Below are 17,544 nucleotides of genomic sequence, written 5' to 3' on the forward strand. Positions count from 1 at the left end.
TCATTATAATTATGTTATACAGTCACAAATTTGAAAACAGCTCAATGACTGCCCTAAGTGCTACGTACAGGATTAGGCAGAGGTTTTTTTGTGATTGTTGCAGCCAAAAATGCTTGATTTTTTTGCGGCTTGTTTCAAAATTTGCCATGCAGATTATGGAGTTGTTTTTTTTTCTTGCGGAAAACTACTTGAATTGGTGAAATGGCCATTTCACCAGTGATCATTGTTGGTAAACTGGAGACCTTTCATCAGTACTCATGTTCGACACATGTGACCGAAGACCGAAGTTTTCTGCCTCCATTTCCATTTCTGCCTCCATTATTGAGAATACAAACTTGACTTGCACATGAATTGGATTAAAGTGAGGAAGACGCACCGCATCGGCCTCACTCTCACTTCCCGGTGACCACCATGATCCAGTGGCAAGACTGAGTCAAGACGACTGAAGATGGCCCCCGGGCGCAGTGATTCATACACCCATTCATACACTTTGGAAATGCCAATCAGCCTACCATGCATGTCTTTGGACTGGGGGAGGCAATTGGAGTACCCGGAGGAAACCCCCGCAGCACGGGGAGAACATGCAAACTCCACACACACAGGGCCACAGTGGGAATCGTAGAGGTGTAAGGCGGACGTGCTAACCACTAAGCCACTGTGCATATTATACCGTACATTAATATATTGCGTTATAAGAGAAGTAAGAGGGTATATGTATAATAGCCAATACCATTTGAATCTGATTGAAGTTACTGGTTTCACACAAGAGAACTACAAAAAAAGGTTTCCCTTTAACACCGATTCAAGTTTCCCTCATCAAGCCTTAATTTAAACATACACTTGGCCTGAGGCCAGCAATCCAGGGGCTTGATTACATTACAAAACATCATAGTATTGACACTCGCGCACACACACACACACACACACACACACACACACACACAAGAGGGCGTGAAGAACATTGGCATTCAGAGGTAGCAGTGCCACAAAGTCCATAAGGCCCCGGTGAGAGAGTGGCAGCATTGCTGAGAGAGCAATCGATGCCTGAGGCTGAGACTTCGCCTGCTGACTGCACAAGGCTCTGACTACATTAATGAAAGCCACAAGAGCTACTGCTTCAATCACAGACAGAGCACGAGATAGAGAAAGAGGGAGCGGGGGAGGGAGAGGACAGTACAGCAGCACAGCAGGAAATTAATTAGGAGCTTCTGTTGCATCAATGTGGCCTGATGATGACACACCCACACACCTCTTCATTTAAAGAGTCGTATGCACACACACAAGAAAGCCTTTCATCACCCACTTCAGCTTTTTCTCCTTGAGTGAAAGACTGCTGTATTAGAAGCAGCACATCAGCAATGACATATAGCAACTGTACAGTGTTTTATTTTATATCACTATGTTATGGAGCCACACCGCAGCACTACAGTACAGCTGGTGATAATTGCAGCAGTATCTCAACAAATGGCAAATTTTGTTCAGTGACTAAAAAGAAAGAAACCCTTATAAAGCTCAGACAACCCGAAGCCGTAAATGATGTCTCCATGGGACCAATAAGAGAGACATACCCACTGAGAAGCCTCTGCCAAACTTTAACATTATGTCAAGACTAAAATGATCATCCTGCGAGCTGAAACCGATCACAATAAGTGCCTTTGAGAGAGTGTGTGTGCAATGTAGATTCTGCAGAACAACACACAGGGAGATGAAAGGTTAAATCCATGTCGATTGAAGCCTCATGGAGAACCTAAGTTCAACAGCTTAAAATATTATACAAGTATGGTTTTAAAAGAGTTGTATGACTGACTCTCTAGAACCTTGTTAAGAACTCACACCTTAGTTAGAGGTGATGGAGAACACCAACATACTTTAAAAGCTTCCTCATACTACAGATGCAGGAAATCATATAAAATAGTATTTGACTAAGTAAGACACACTATAAAGTACAGTACTTCATGGTTCTGATTGTCACAGTGGTCGGCTTCAAAGTGAAGCAAATCCTTGAAAAGGTGTAAATTATAATCATGCACTGCAGAACAAATTGTGGTAAGACTTCGCAACCACATGCAAGTGTAAGCTTTTGTGTTAGATGTAATCAACAGACTAGGTTACGCTAGAGAGACTGTTCAATCCAAACACAATTCCTTCCATGTACACTCTAAGCAGCGCTTCTCATTACGTGGCTGAGGAAATAAATAATGTAATACAACTCTGGGTAAACAGTTCAAGTACCCAAACTATCAGAGGAAATAATAATAATAATAATAATAATAATAATGATGATGATAATAATAATAATAATAATAATGTAGAAATCACATTTATTTTTCAATTCTCTTCCCGCATAGAAGAGTGGAAATTCCAGTCATTAATGGTTATAAAATGAGATGTGTGTGTTCAATGGGTTTGGAAATGGTTCTGATGCAGTGTGTAGTGTAGAGAAGGCGTGCAGACTACTGAAGAGTGTGTGTATGTGTGTTTGGATGCAGAGTCACTAAACCACAGCAATGCTTAGGAAGAGGTTGAATGATACTGTGAATAATTTCCCCAGAGTTTACAAGAGCAAGCAAATCAGGGCAGAACTCCCTCTCGAAGATCTGTTTTATTGTTCATAGTGGTTCTTTCAGTGGAGCTGTTCTGGGATAGTTTGTGTTTGGCAAAAATTTGAAAAAAGCTCTTTGTAGAAAAACCTTTTTCCTTTTTCTCATTTTGTGATCGGTGAATGCAGTAACCACCCACAGATGTCACGAGAACGCCCGATAACTAATCGTTAACAAAATTCTCCTCTGTTTCTGCTTATGTGGGAATTTCTCACGAACATAATGTCTGAGGGTGAACATAATCATACACCAGTAAGTGTTTGTAATCGCCTTATATTTTTGGAAAATTAAGCTATTCTTAAGTTGTTTAGAGCAGGGGAACCCAATCCCATTTCTGGAGATCTACCACATTGCAATGGTTACAATACGTCTGGCCCTAATATTCAGGGCCGGATTAACTGGATGTAGTGCTTAGATTAGATTAGTGAGCAGGGTTGGGAAACCTAAAACAACCCCAGTCACACTCCAGACTAAAAGCTGCGAAGGAAGAACATTCAATTAGCTTATGATTAGGATTGTAAAGGTGTTAGTTGTACATGTATAGTTTTTGTCACTAAAACTGAGCAGCTGTGTCTGAATAGTGATCAGCAAGCCTGCAACGCAGTATGCTCTCAAATCCATCTGATTATGACAAAAGAATTCCTAATACCAGCTTCAACTAGGGATTAAAAGTTTTTGGATAATGATATTAAATGCATTTCGGGTGACTCAAGCACAAACTGCAGCTGCAGCTCTTGTTCTAGGTTACTGCATTTAATAATTCAGGCCAGAGAGATTCTATACATAGAGCCACCAGCCTCAATAATACACAACTACATGCCCATCAGTAACACAATAGGACAGCAAGATGCAATGTATGCACAAGAAGTGAGAACTACAACCCAATTAGAGGTTGGATAGGGTTTCTTGAGGTGTGCAGTCATTCAAAAATCGCCTTCATGGCCACTCTTAATCAGCACTCAACCCACGAACCACCATCCTGGATTCCCTGACCAGCTCCATACATCAATCTGAGACTCGGTCTGGATGAGTCTCATTGTAATTCTAAACATACTGAGGATGTGCAGCATGAAATACCAGCTTAAATTGCTTTTATAATATTATAATCACAGCACGTATGAATGTAAGCCAATTAGCTGGGTTTATCTACAGCAAACACATATGAGGTTTAATCACTGAAGCAACGATAGAAGATTCAGCGTGAAAGTAAGGAGGATGTAACTGAACAGGTACGTCTAATGTGTGTGTTTGGAACAAGTATGCACCTCTACTATAAGAGGCTGGACGCTAAAGCACACCACCACAGAGGCTAGAGAACTCACCTAGACACTGCTGTCGCTACTCAAACCAACAGATACACACACTCATACTATACAATGCATAATACACAATATACACCATCCATCCCTGATCTGGTCATTCAGCTAAATCTTAAAGAGGCAGTCTGTCATTTTTTTACAGCCCACTATTGCTTACCATGTCACCCTTTCTGTAAATGTCATATTTTTCCTTGCCTTTTAAGAAAAATTGACAAAGCTGAGCTGCTGTGCTTTGTCCTGGGGAGCACAGATCATTTCTGGGACAGAAAATGTAAACAAGCAGGAAACGAATAATTCACAATCCGTTCAGATCTATTGATGACAATACAGCAAATCCTATTTTTTCCCCCTAAGGTTATGTAAAGTCACATAAAGTTATGTGACTATTACAATTATTATTAAGATGCACTTTAAAATATTACAAATTGCACCTTTAAGATATACACTACAGATGTTACTGGGAAACAGTTTGGCACACGTCACACATATACACGCACTTATGGTTTAAAGTGAATATGGAAATCTTATATAGGCAAGTGCCAGTAAGATAGACAGAAAGACAAGTGGCTTTAGTGAGTTTCTTCTCAGAAGGCATGTACTTCAGATCCTTTCAAAATGCATGAGCGCAATCAGCACCACAGACTACACAACACACAACATTACCCAATATTACACAACATGCTACTGTCTACAAGATTACCAGCCCAGTGTGCACTTCCCTGGCACTCAGACAACTCTGCCTTCCTCTTTTCCTTTTCTTTCCTTCTCTCTTCTCCTATCCTCTCCTCTTTTTTCAAACCTACATCCATCCTCCTCTCCTCTCACACCCCGTTCCCAACCACACTTCATTTTTTCTTCTTTACCTGATACGTTTCACGCCAGCCATGCTGGGTACAGCTACACTCAGACCACAGGTCGCAGCTGCCCCCCTTGGTACGCATCATCATGTTTCTGCTCGGGCTCCTCCATGAGCCGTCAGAGCGTGACGCTGTGAGCCTGGCGCGCTGCCGTGGCATGTTGGGAATAGCCGGGGCAGGCAGCGCCGGGTATCCGCATCCACAAGGAGCGTCGCCCCCTCTGGCATGCATCTCCAGACAACAGCTCTGCTGCTCGGCCAGGTGGGCAGTCATTCTGTCCACACTCTGCCCCCCGCCTTCTCTCTCTCTCTCTCTCTCTCTCTCTCTCTCTCTCTCTCTCTCTCTCTCTCTCTTCCAGTTTCTGTAGTCGTTTGTATTCAGGAAGCAGCAGTAGTTAAGGACACACAGCTGCAGCGAGTGCCTCTCCTCTGAGCTGTGCTTGCTCTCTCCGTGCTCAGTGAGAGTGTATGTGCGTGTGTGTGTGTGTGTGTGTGTGGGCCAGTGATCAGGAGAGAGAGAGAGAGAGAGAGAGAGAGAGAGAGAGAGAGAGACTAACTCTGTTAGTAGATCTATCCTCTATATGTATACAGCTGGATAGCCATACTTAATTCTGGGGATACACACTTGAATGATCATAAAATAAAAAGTATTCTTTTTTTAACACATTAATATTATGAACTTCAGTGTGATCATACAATATCCTATTTAAACATAAGGTGACATAAAATCCTACCTGGGGGAAAAAAAAGTAGATGCACATGCATACACAAATATGTTTTGTTTTTGGGGGGGGGCGGTGGGTGAATTAAGTTAAAGATTCAGTTAAACTGGAGTGACTTCTTTCCAGGAATGCTCTCTGGCAGAATTGACCAGCGGTACTGTAAGAGCAGTTTAAATGTGACAAAGACGGAGAATTTATATGTTTATATGCTAAGCCTCTCTGTCTCTGTCTCTACAGCCTTCTTACCGTACCGCTGGTCAGTTCTGCCAGAGAGCATTCCTCCATCTACTGGCTACAGGCCCACACTGCAGTCATATTACCTTAATTTCTCTGTATGAAGTCACCCCATAAGCCAAGAAAGCACCTACACTTTCATTTTCCTTCATCAAGTCCAGGCTTTCTGAAAATATGAATGCTTCCAACAGCACATGACATGTGGTAGGATTTACTGTAATACGCTACGACACAATAAAAATCTGACCTATCAGAACCCATCACATTCCACACACTGAATATTTTAAATTCCCTGTAAAATGTCACCAAAAAACAATGTAAATTAATGGTTAGGATGACGTTCATTACTCATTAGTTTAACTTTTGGTCTGAAAAACACTTTCCATTGGTTTTGACCAAATTCTAAATCGGCTTGGCTTGTCTGATTATTTGCAATTCCAGCCATTTACCCTGAGCACGGTAAGTAAAAATACTGTGGTTTTGGACAATGTGTTAGCTGATGCATTAAGTGGTGTGTATGCATAAAGGGTTAGTGTTAGTGGTAGCGACATATTTGTGGCAATACTTGCATCGAGACCTGGAGAACACCCAATGACAGGCTAATAATGCGACTTGCCACTAAAACACGCATATTGATAGAAGGAAAGAAACAGCAAGAAAATAGAAAACGTTTCTTTTGCTACGTTTCTTTTCCGATCTCTGCAGAAGCATAAAAGCTGCATTTGTCTCAGCCGTGATTCTGATTCTCAGTAATTCAATCTGCTTTCAAACGGGCCTCAGCTGAGACCCTGCAAAACATTTCAAACCTCATATTTTTCCCCAAGAAAAAAAGTCAGTTCTTTCCAAACTGAGTACTTTATTTATTTATTTATTTATTTATTTATTTAAAAATCAAAGTATAAATCGTGACTGTGTTTGATAAAAAATATGAATGAGGTTGCAGGGTGTTACTGTTAGGATAGGACAGTATTTATATACAGTATACAATTGTGTATACCCTAATAATATCCTCCCAGTATATAATATTTTACTTATGTCACAATTTTTAATACACACTTTTTAAGTCTTAAACCAGATTATAGACTCGTTTTCATTTTCAGCTGTTCAAACTGCTCTTCTACTACTTTCGTGTAAAATATCTATTCATCATTCTGAAATAAAATAAATAACATGACTATCTTTCTTCTGTTGATATTTATTATTCATTAATGCATCATTTACAATATAGACTGATGGTTTTGATGAGATAAATCTTCGCATGAACTGGTGTACATACACTAAGGACTGCTGCTGTAACTATTAAGACTGTGACACTCATACTAAACATCCTTTCAACACACTTGGTACTGTTTGACTTCACAGTATACAGTTGAAGAAAAGTGATGATCCCGTTTCACCCAAAAGAGTTCCCTGTTTGGTCTTGCTTCCTCTCAAGCTTTCTTCCTCATGCCATCTCAGGGAGTTTTTCTTTGCCTCTGTCACCTCTGGTTTGCTCATTAGAGATCTACTGCAAATCTGCATCTTGATTTCTGTCAATCTCCTTTGTGACCCTGTCTATAACACGCCGAGCAAAATGTGATCGATTCGAATTGATTTAATATTAATATTAGCTCCTAACACACAGCGTTAGCTCTTTTGAGTTCAATCCCAGCACTGATTAAAAAAGCCACCGTTTGAGCTTGCTTTGAATTGAAAAAAAAAAAAAAAAAACATCTGCTAAATGAACAATGTAATGTAAATCATGGCTACTGCTTTCAGTAAGTCACTTTTTAAAAAAATATATTAGTGAAAAAGGATGTAATCTTCTCTGGGAAGTGTGTCTTGGAATTAAAAATGGACTTTTTTTTAGCCTGTAGTGTTTGATAGCTAAATAAAAGCCTTTGATAGCTAAATAAAAGTGATGAACAGCTGCTTTCACCCACAGCTGCAGATGTGATAGAGCGTGTGTGTGTGTGTGTGTGTGTGAGGAATCGGTACTGATTTGAGTTCTTATCCATGACTGAACTGTACTTAGCACTGGATTAACTGAATCTGTTTGTAGAAAGGCCCATTTGTGAGAGTGCACACACACACACACACACACACACACACACACACACACACACACACACACACACAGCTGCCTGCCCCGGGGGTTGCCATGGAAATGGGAATAAGGGGTTGAAAAGTGGTTCTAATGAGAAACTAAGAGTTCTTGTTCTTCTTTTCTTTTGTCTGGGAGAAGAAAGCAACTCACGTGAAATAGGGATGTTTTCCAAACATGAGTCTTAGCAACTCTTACAGTTGTTTATTCAGTGTGTGTGTGTATGTGTGTGTGTGTGAGAGAGAGAGAGAGAGAGTGAGCGGTATGAAATCACAAAAGAAATCAACAACTATAATGTAGATTAGCGTGAAGAAGTACACCTACTCCCCCCAGCCAATGCAATGGTATGTTCCATTAAGTGATTACCTACGTGAGTAAAATCTGAGGATCTCCTAATTTTCTCCCTAATTCAGTCTTATAAAATTCCCACCAGCAGTTAGGTTCACCTATCATACCATAGCTACCAATCTGGGAGGGTGAAAGCTATCCCATGTTTCCTCTAAGAAATATGCCAACTAACTGCATGTTTTCTGCTGCTCATGCTGCGTCACTGGGCTGTGTAACACCCTCAGAGGAAAGCAGTCTCGGCCCCTTCCGCATTGCATCAGCACATAGACGCTAGTGATGCGTCATTCATATTGAATGAATTTTTAATATGACTTGGGAACAACGAGTTGTCTCAGAGAGCGATTCATTCATTTTTGACCGCACATGTGCTGCAACATCCCCATAGGTTTTTTACAGGAAACAGAAATGATTCGTTCATGTCTCGAGTCTTCAGGTACGAGTCGTTCGTTCTTACGGTGACCGCCGCATAGGCAATGCACCATGCAGTACCGGAAACAGTGATGATTAGTTCACGTCTCAAGTCTTCAGGTTCGAGGCATTTGTTCATCATGTCACAGCCCCACTGCATTCAGCCTATGGGGCAGTCACGGGATGATCGAACGCCTCGATCCCGAAGACTCGAGACGTGAATGAATCATTTCTGTTTCTCATAATACGGCCTTGGCTGCATTAGCCTATAGTTTATTTTTTATTCCAAATGTGATCAACATTTGCGTAAATACTAGATGTGTTGGGGAATTTTACAGGTAACATTTGAATTATATTCTGCTGAAATGAACGAAATGACTCGAAAAAAAAGATTTGTATGTTTTGCTGAACGAGATTCAAAGATCCGAGTCAGTAAAATGATCCAAACTTTCCATCACTAATAGACGCCAATGATTGGCTAGTGTCGCTGTGATTGATACTGTAGGGCAGAGAGTGTACGCCATACCTCCTACCCAGAGAACACGGCCAGTTTTGCTCTCTTGGACTCCCGGGATTCAAACTCGTGTTCAGGATTCGAACTCGTGATTGGGATTCAAACTCATGGCTGAAACCCAGTAGATAAAGCTCATATGGCACCACATCTTTTAATCTCTAAAACACCTCAAAAGTGCCATGTGTTATTTATGGGTTTTGATGAATTTAAGTGTGTGTCATAACTCGGTGCTGATGCCCACTTGTACACACGCACGCCAACCAACTGTGATGCCACATCACCAAGACGACGATCACGAGACAGCCGTGGAAATGTCACCAAATGTTGTCTTGACCAAAAGACTTCTCCCAATTCCATCCAGTATGTTCAACTAAAGTACCCCTCTTCTATAAACTTATTTAACTAGATCAAATCAAATATCCTCACATTTATGTCACACACATATACACACACACACTTCATTGCTCTTGTTTGCTGCCCCTTTCAAAGCAGTTAATGTTAATATGTACAAATCACTCATGACACATTTACACAGACTTAATTTAATCTTCAGTTAGTGCTACTCTCTCTCTCTCTCTCGCTCTCTCTCTCTCTTACACACACACACACACACACACAACACACACACACACTGAACTACACTGTCTCACATACACATTTGACCCTGGCTAACTGCTTGACTGGTGCTGTCAGTGTGTGACAGGTCATTTGCTGCTTCACTGAAATCCCACTTGACCCATCAGACACATGCAACATGAGTCTCCCTCTATCATATATTTTCACACATGCACACACACACACACACACACACACACACACACACACACACACACTTCTTTTACTATCTTTGTGAATACCTTTCACTGACATATTAATTACTGTAGCTTATTAATGCCTTTCTTTATATCTAACTTTACACTTAACCCCTAATGCAGCAAAACAAAAAGCTTTTTTTTTTAGGAGACTTAAAAATACATATTTTACCTATTCCTTTCGAAATAATTGATCATATTTCATGTTGAATAGATGTTAAATTGGTACTTTAGAAACAATATCACTGACTTTCAAATCATTTTTAGAACCTGGCACCTGTTTTATAGAGAACTATAAAGTTCTTCATGAATTGTGGCACAGTACAGGATGTCCCAAAAGTCGCCACACATAGGAGAAATGAACACTTTTTAGCAAAATGTAAGTTTATTTACAAAATATCCTCTACAGTACATGATAACCATTTCTTTGTAAACACACACACACACCGCTCATGATGAACTCATGTTAACACTTCTGCTGTTATGCATGTAATTGTCTTCTAAGGCCTTACTATAAATGATATTTGTGCTGTATTTGTTCCTGGTACACAAATACGTTTGTTTTGGGTTTTTTTTTTTTAGTTTGTTGTTGTTATTTTGTCAAAGGTATTCTTAAAGGCTATCTTAAAAATTTTGGAAGACATTTTGCTAAAAAGTGTTTATTTTCCCTGTATTTTCCAATATCATCTATCCCCAGTTCAAACCATAAACAAAAAAGCTAACTGATCACACACAAAATATTCGAAAGCTGTGACAGGACTCAAAATCTTTTTCACTGTCACTACAAACAACAAATACATAAACTGTGAAATACTTGATATAACTATATATACAGATGCAGAAGTTGTCAGTGTGAATAATGTGCGTTACTGCAGTTCACCACAAGGTGGCACCTACAGCTCACCTTCAATCTGTTTCTCAGGGGATAGCAAACCCTTCACAAAGCAATACTGACAGGGATTTTCTCAATCATACACTTCACATCGAGTCTGTGCAGCGTGTGTGCTGTTGAGAGAAAATAAGAGAAAATGACATTTCTGATGGGTTCATTTGAAGTCCTGAACTTTTCAACAGAGTTGCTCTCATCTCGTTCAGAAGAAGAGGCAGACTATAACTGCCGTGCCCTTTAAAGAGTACTCGGGGTGTCGCACTGTGTGTGTGTGTGTCTGTATTTATAGTGTGGATTATATTATACCCAAGCCATCTTAAAGGTTGTTGAAATGGACCTGTGAAAAATCACTAACTGCAGATACTTACATTTACAGTATGTTCACAGCATTTGGCAGACACTCTTCTGCAGAGCGACTTTGTAGTCGCCAACAAAATGTTTTACTTTTGCTAGTACAAATAGGTCAAAAACTAAGAATACTATCAAGAAAACCCTTTTAGAGAGGACAACAAAAACATTTATTCATCTTCAGTAAGCGCTTCATCCTGGTCAGGGTCATGGTGGATCCAACACCTAGCCCAGGAACACTAGGGGAGACAAGAATTTATCCTCCACCAACCATCCATTCATGCATCCATCCATGCCTCCATCCATTCATCCATCCATCCATCCATTCCTCCATCCATCCATCCATCCATGCATACATCCACCCATCCATCCATTCATCCATCCATTCATCCATGCCTCCATCAATCCATCCATCCATGCATACATCCATCCATCCATCCATTCATTCATCCATCCATCCATTTTCTGTACCCTTATTCTAGCCTGAAGCCTATCCCAGGGAACTAGGGGCACAAGGCAGGGCACATCCTGGACTGGGGGCCAACCCATCGCAGGGCACGATCACAGAATACGGACAGTTTGGAAATGCCAATGAGCCTGCATGTCTTTGGACTGGGGAGGAAACCGGTGAACCTGCATGAAACTGTGCAAACAGGGCGGAGACAGAACTGAAAGCAATTACAAGAGTTATGTTATAGAAAAATGCCACCATTTCTGTCAGTAAAAGTATATTTTTGCACTTTTCACAGTGTTATAAAACAATTCTAAGGATTGCATGCGTCCTAAGTGCAAATTTGTTGAAGATTTACAGGCACAAAAATAATCTCCCGAAGGCCTTCACAGAGCACAGAATAAGACACTACCGTTGCTTTCCAAAACTCTAATATAACACTAATGCATCTTATGAATGTTTCACAAGAAGCCTGAATCATTATATAATCAAATCAGCTGCTTCTAGAAGTGTCTTAATGTTCTCCTCTGCCTGAGTGCCTTTTAGCATGAGAGGAGGTGATGTTACATCAGTTCTGAGCTGAGATACAGAGTGCACTGCAGGTCCAAACTGTGTTCATGGCGCTGAACTCTGACCCAATGAAGCCCTGCTCTGATCCGCTGCCCCGGCTTGCTTCTGAATCATGGATTAAATATTGCAGGGCGGGAAACGAGGTTCCTGCAGGGTGAAGGTAATTAGATTACATGAGTGCACACGAAGCGCTGCAGTGGGCTGAGATTCAACAGAGCTGTATGTTGAATGGAGAGATGATTATAATCTAATGTTAGGGGGCAAAGAGCTGGAGGCTGTGCTGATGTAATCATGTTTGGTGTGTTGTAGAGAAAAGAGAAATAAAGACGAAGATTTGCTGTTACAAGTACATTCGGTAGCTAGTATTTCATTATCACTAAAGTAGATAGTGTCAGCTCCTGCATGACTGCCAGCATGGTTCCTGTCTAAGTCTTTAACCCCTCTGGTCTCAGGCACTTGTGTTTTTATTAATTACTGCTAAAATATGCAATGATATTGCATTTGTAGTTCGGCTAAAATTACAAGCATGGCTAATATGGATCAGTCCGGATAATGTGGTTTGCTTTACAATATTCCATGGCACTACATCTATTCTTTCATTTTATCATTGTTTATCCTACTATTCAGAGCAAAAGATTGTATCCCTCAAGTTTTTAACAGAAAAAAAGGGAAATAATTACCTCGCTCACATTCAGCAAGCAATGGATGTGGAGTCTATCCTAGAAACGCTTAGCATGAGGCAGGAATACAACCCTGGATGCCCACTGCTGTGTAACACTGTGCGCACACACATTCACAACCAGGGCCCATTTATCTTAGTGTGTCCACATACCGGCCTGTTTTTGGGAGATGGGAGAAAACCAGAAAACTCAGAGGAAACCCATGAAGAACATGGACAGAGATGGGAACCTGAGCTCGCAATCAAACCAGGAACCCTGCAGCTGCCTGCCATCATAACACTGTGCCACCCAAAAATGGACCTATATTAAAAAATATATCTAAAAAAATTATATTTATATATATATATATATATATATATATATATATATATATATATATATATATATATATATATATATATTTGAAGGAAATAAGTATTGAATGCGTCAACATTTCTTTCAGTAAATATATTTCCAATGAGGTTAGTCACATGAAATTTTCACCAGACATCAGTATTAACTCAAGAAATCCACACATATAAAGAATTCACAACATTGAAGTCCATAAATGAAGTTATGTGTAATACAGTGGAATGACAATGAAAAGTATTGAACACACTAACTGAAATGTATTTAATACTCAGTGAAGTCTTTGTTTGTAATGCCAACTTCAAGACACTTCCTGTATGAAGAAATTAATCGACCGCAGTATTCAGGTGTGATTTGGCCCATTCTTCTAAACATATTGTCTTTAAATCTTGTTCAATTGGATTCAAGTCAGGTGATTGACTGGGCCATTCTAACACCTTGATTTTTTTTTTGTGAAACCAATTGAGGGTTTCCTTTCAATTATATGAAGTCTGCCAGGACCATGTGATGAAAAACAGCCCCGCACCATGATGCTTCCTCCTCCACACTTCACTGTTGGTATAGTGTTTTAAGGGTGATGTGCAGGGCCATTTCTTCTCCAAACATGGTGTGTAGTATGATAGCCAAAAAGTTCAACTTTGCTCTCGTCTGACCAGACTACACTCTCGCAGTATTTCATAGGCTTATTTCATTCGACATGCCTTGAAGCATCTGCTTCCTCCAAGTGTTTCTGGAGCTCTTTCTGAGTGGTCCTTGGCTCTTGGGCTACTCTTCTGACTATTCTGTCATTACAAACAAAGGCTTCTCCACTGAGTATTAAATACATTTCAGTTAGCGTGTTCAATACTTTTCATTATTACACATAACTTCATTTATGGACTTCAATGTTGTGAATTCTTTATAAGTGTGGATTTAATGAGTTAATACCAAAGTCTGGTGAAAATTTCATGTGAATAACCTCATTGAAAATATATTTGAAAATATATTCCAATACTTATTTCCCCCACTGTATGTACTTTCAAAAATGTTTATCCCACAACAAGGACTTCACCTTCTTGATAAACAGACTTACTCTGGAGTATTTAATATAAGATGATACAAAAGACATAGGAAAATGTTATGAGGGCAAACTGTATGCTTACACAGTTAATGCAGAAGATTTCAATAACGTTCAGAAAAGAACAAGTTAAAATTAGCACACATTTTATTTGCTTACTCAATAATATATTGACATGTGGGACAGCTAACACAGAGAATGATCTAAAGTACAATTTTGTATGACTGTGCAAACTTTTGCGCTCGATGCAGTCCTTGATTTATCATATAGCATTCAACACAAAGCTTCAGTCATCACATAGGCAGCATATAACTCCACACACCCTGATTATAGTCACCAGGCTTTTCTCTTAGGGGCACTTCGTTCCAGAAGCCATGCTCAATAGCTAATGCCCTCTGCGCTTTGGGGAGTGGGCCAGACGTCGTAAGGAACTCCTAAAATTATGAAACCGATTCAATAGTTCAGTAAAACCTTTCAAACAGAGCCAGCAGCCCGCAGAGGGACAGAGATAGAGCGAGAGAGGCATTACGTAATGACCATGGCACTGAAAACGCTGATATCACACCATGGTTTAGGATTGTTAAAGACGTTAATCATACAGAATATTAGTGAAATTCAGAAGCTTGAAGGCTACAGTGTAATAGCTTTAATATCATTTTTTCCCCACCACATTTAATCAGCTGTCCATAGTGTGGGTGTTTATTCAGCAGCCATGGACCCAGAGACTCTCTTTTCCATTAGCAGGCAAAATTACAAGCAAAACAGCTAGAGCAAATGGAATTTAAAAAGGCAAACTCAAGTAAACATGGACATCTAGCAGCAACAATAACACTGGCATATGTGCCGAGAAAAACATTCTGTGCTAATACAAATGCATCAGTGTGTGCAATCTTAAAAATCAAATGAATTTGAAGAAGAAGAAAAAAAAGGTTCCAGTTTTATACAATGTGTAAGTGCTCTTACTTGAGACCTATTAAGAGAAGGAAATCCTCTTGAAAAAAAAGATGCTTTCCCCAGATGAACAAATCAGAAAACCCCCTGGTTGATTGATGAAAACTTTATGCTCATGGTCACTGGAGACAGTTCTGTAACATGTGGACTGTTCTTACCAATTAGTGTGTGCAATATTAATCATTTCCCATCTTCTAAAGCAACTCCTCAAGTGCAGCCATGCAAAATGAGGAGATGGAAATGCTATGATTTGATATTCAATGTAACGCCAAGCACCATCCATCCATCCATTTCCCATACATATTAGCCTACACAAGGTCGCAGGGAGCAGGAGCATATGAGTAGAGACTATCCCAGGGATCTCGGGGCACGAGGCAGGGGACACCCTGGACAGGATGCCAACCCATCACAGGGCACAATCACGCACACATTCCCACACTACTCGAACCACACAATTTGGAAATACCAATCAGCCTACAACACACGTCTTTGGACTGGACGAGGAAACTGGAGTACCCGGAGGAAACCGCTGAAGCACGGAGAGCATGCACGCTCCGTGAAAACAGGGCGGAGGCAAGATTCGGACCCCCAACCCTGGAAGGTGCTAACCACTGCTAACCACTAAGCCACCATGCCCCCCACCCCAAGCATCAGTGCATTGTAAAGTAAAAAAAAAAAGACAGAGGTAAGAGAGAAGAATAAAGTTCACACTGAGACCATTCATTTTCTATGTACATGTTCAATCCTGAGCCATGATCTCAGCAACAGCAGCAGACAAATTAAAAAACAAACAAACAGTGCAACAACAGGCATTTGAATTGAGATTTGGTCAGTTCTATGCAAATTAAGTGTGATGCGGTAAAGCATCAAACCTAAAGCAATGGCTTGAATGAGTCTTTGGATTAAACCTATAATGCTTGTGTTTGGACGGTTTATTTCTTCCCCACTCACAACATTAGTTCCTACCAGCAATTAGTTCCCATTTACTGTTTGAAGCTTATAACAGTGTTTTCACCTTATCCTGTCATTAAATCTGTATAGAGACATTACAACGCAAAATTGTAACACGTCTACACGTCAAACTACAAGTGACTTGACATTTGCTAGTGTGAACGTAGGGGGTTAGATGCCAGCATTATTGCTTGTTTGACAATGTTTTGATCTCATATTTCCTTCACAGTGTTATTTAATATTATTATTAATCAGAGACTCCTCCTGCAAACTCACGCAAACCTGGGTGCTGCTCCCTTGTTGTCGCTTCAGCAGCCTCTCCATCAGAGTCTGCTTCCATTTACAGATGGCTGCCAGAGAGGCTGATTTGATGGGCCACACACCAGGAGTTTTGATCCTCAGGGCATCCACACTGAGGCGTTTACGCTGCAGCCACAGTCCCTGAGCTTCACTCTGAGCCAGGGGCAGGAGGGTGGGCGTACTACCCCGGTGAATCTTCTCCCTGCAGGAGCTGTTATCCCCTGGCATGTGGTTCATAATGTTTCTGTCCCAAACACCTTGCATACAGTCTTAATAAAAAAAATTTCAGTGGACCAATCCAGCACAAGGTCTCTTGTGCACAGGCAAATCCAGGAGATTAAACAGTGAGGTTACATCCAGGTTACAAAAAAAACGTATAATAAAAAAAATCCATCTTCAGATGACTAATCCAGTTCAAATGAAAATCTGGGGGCTCCGACGTGAGTTAGCCAGAGCAAACTTCTCCTAAAAGTGCATAGTCAGTTTTTTCTTTTCTAATGACCAGCTCTATATGTGGGACGGCAGACTGGCTCGCTCTGTGCCGCGTGGCCTGTACCGCAGCAGTTCAGTGATCAGGCTGAGATCAGGCGAGGCTAGACTAGACTGCACTAGGGTTCTGCCAAGATAAACAGAGAGTATGCAGTGACACAGACTTAGTACATGCATGGGTAAATGGGGACAAATTGGAAAAGCTAAATCAGATTAGATTAGAAAGGAGGAGGATTGCAATGAAAAAAAAATCACACTATGAGTAATTAGCGCCTCGGGAAACAGGGTCTGGCTGTGTGGTCACAACCAGATTAGAAGCAATCAATGGGCTGACAGAGTGGACCACACAGGTTTTGTGTGTTTCTGTGTTTGTGGATGAGAGAGAGAGAGAGAGAGAGAGAGAGAGAGAGAGAGAGAGAGAGAGAGAGAGAGAGAGAGAGAGAGAGAGAGAGAGAGAGAGAGATCAAAAAGATCAGCAGTTTAAATGCATCCAAAGAGGAAAAAGGTAAGGTAAAAAAAAAAAAAAAAAGACAAGGCTGTAACTAGCTTGGCCTAAGATGATAACCCTGTGATTATAGTTTCAGTTCTAAACTCTGATTGGCTGAACCATTGGC

General features: G+C 40.6%; 1 protein-coding gene across 28 annotated transcripts in view; it reads right to left on the minus strand.

Moving 5' to 3' along the window:
* Positions 1–17,544, minus strand: part of dlg2 (discs, large homolog 2 (Drosophila)) — a 284,477-nt gene that overhangs the window by 98,095 nt on the left and 168,838 nt on the right. Inside the window, exon 1 of one of the 28 annotated variants that reach the window (XM_047161128.2) lies at positions 4,783–5,262. The exons of 26 other annotated variants lie outside the window; for them this stretch is intronic. In XM_047161128.2, the coding sequence (XP_047017084.1) occupies positions 4,783–5,049 (267 nt within the window). In that variant the 5' untranslated portion in view covers positions 5,050–5,262. Of the gene's footprint in view, positions 1–4,782; positions 5,263–17,544 lie in introns of those variants that run through there. One more of the 28 variants, XM_053686878.1, reaches the window with a different exon arrangement.

Source organism: Ictalurus punctatus, chromosome 16, assembly GCF_001660625.3.
Source record: "Ictalurus punctatus breed USDA103 chromosome 16, Coco_2.0, whole genome shotgun sequence".
NCBI lineage: Eukaryota > Metazoa > Chordata > Actinopteri > Siluriformes > Ictaluridae > Ictalurus > Ictalurus punctatus.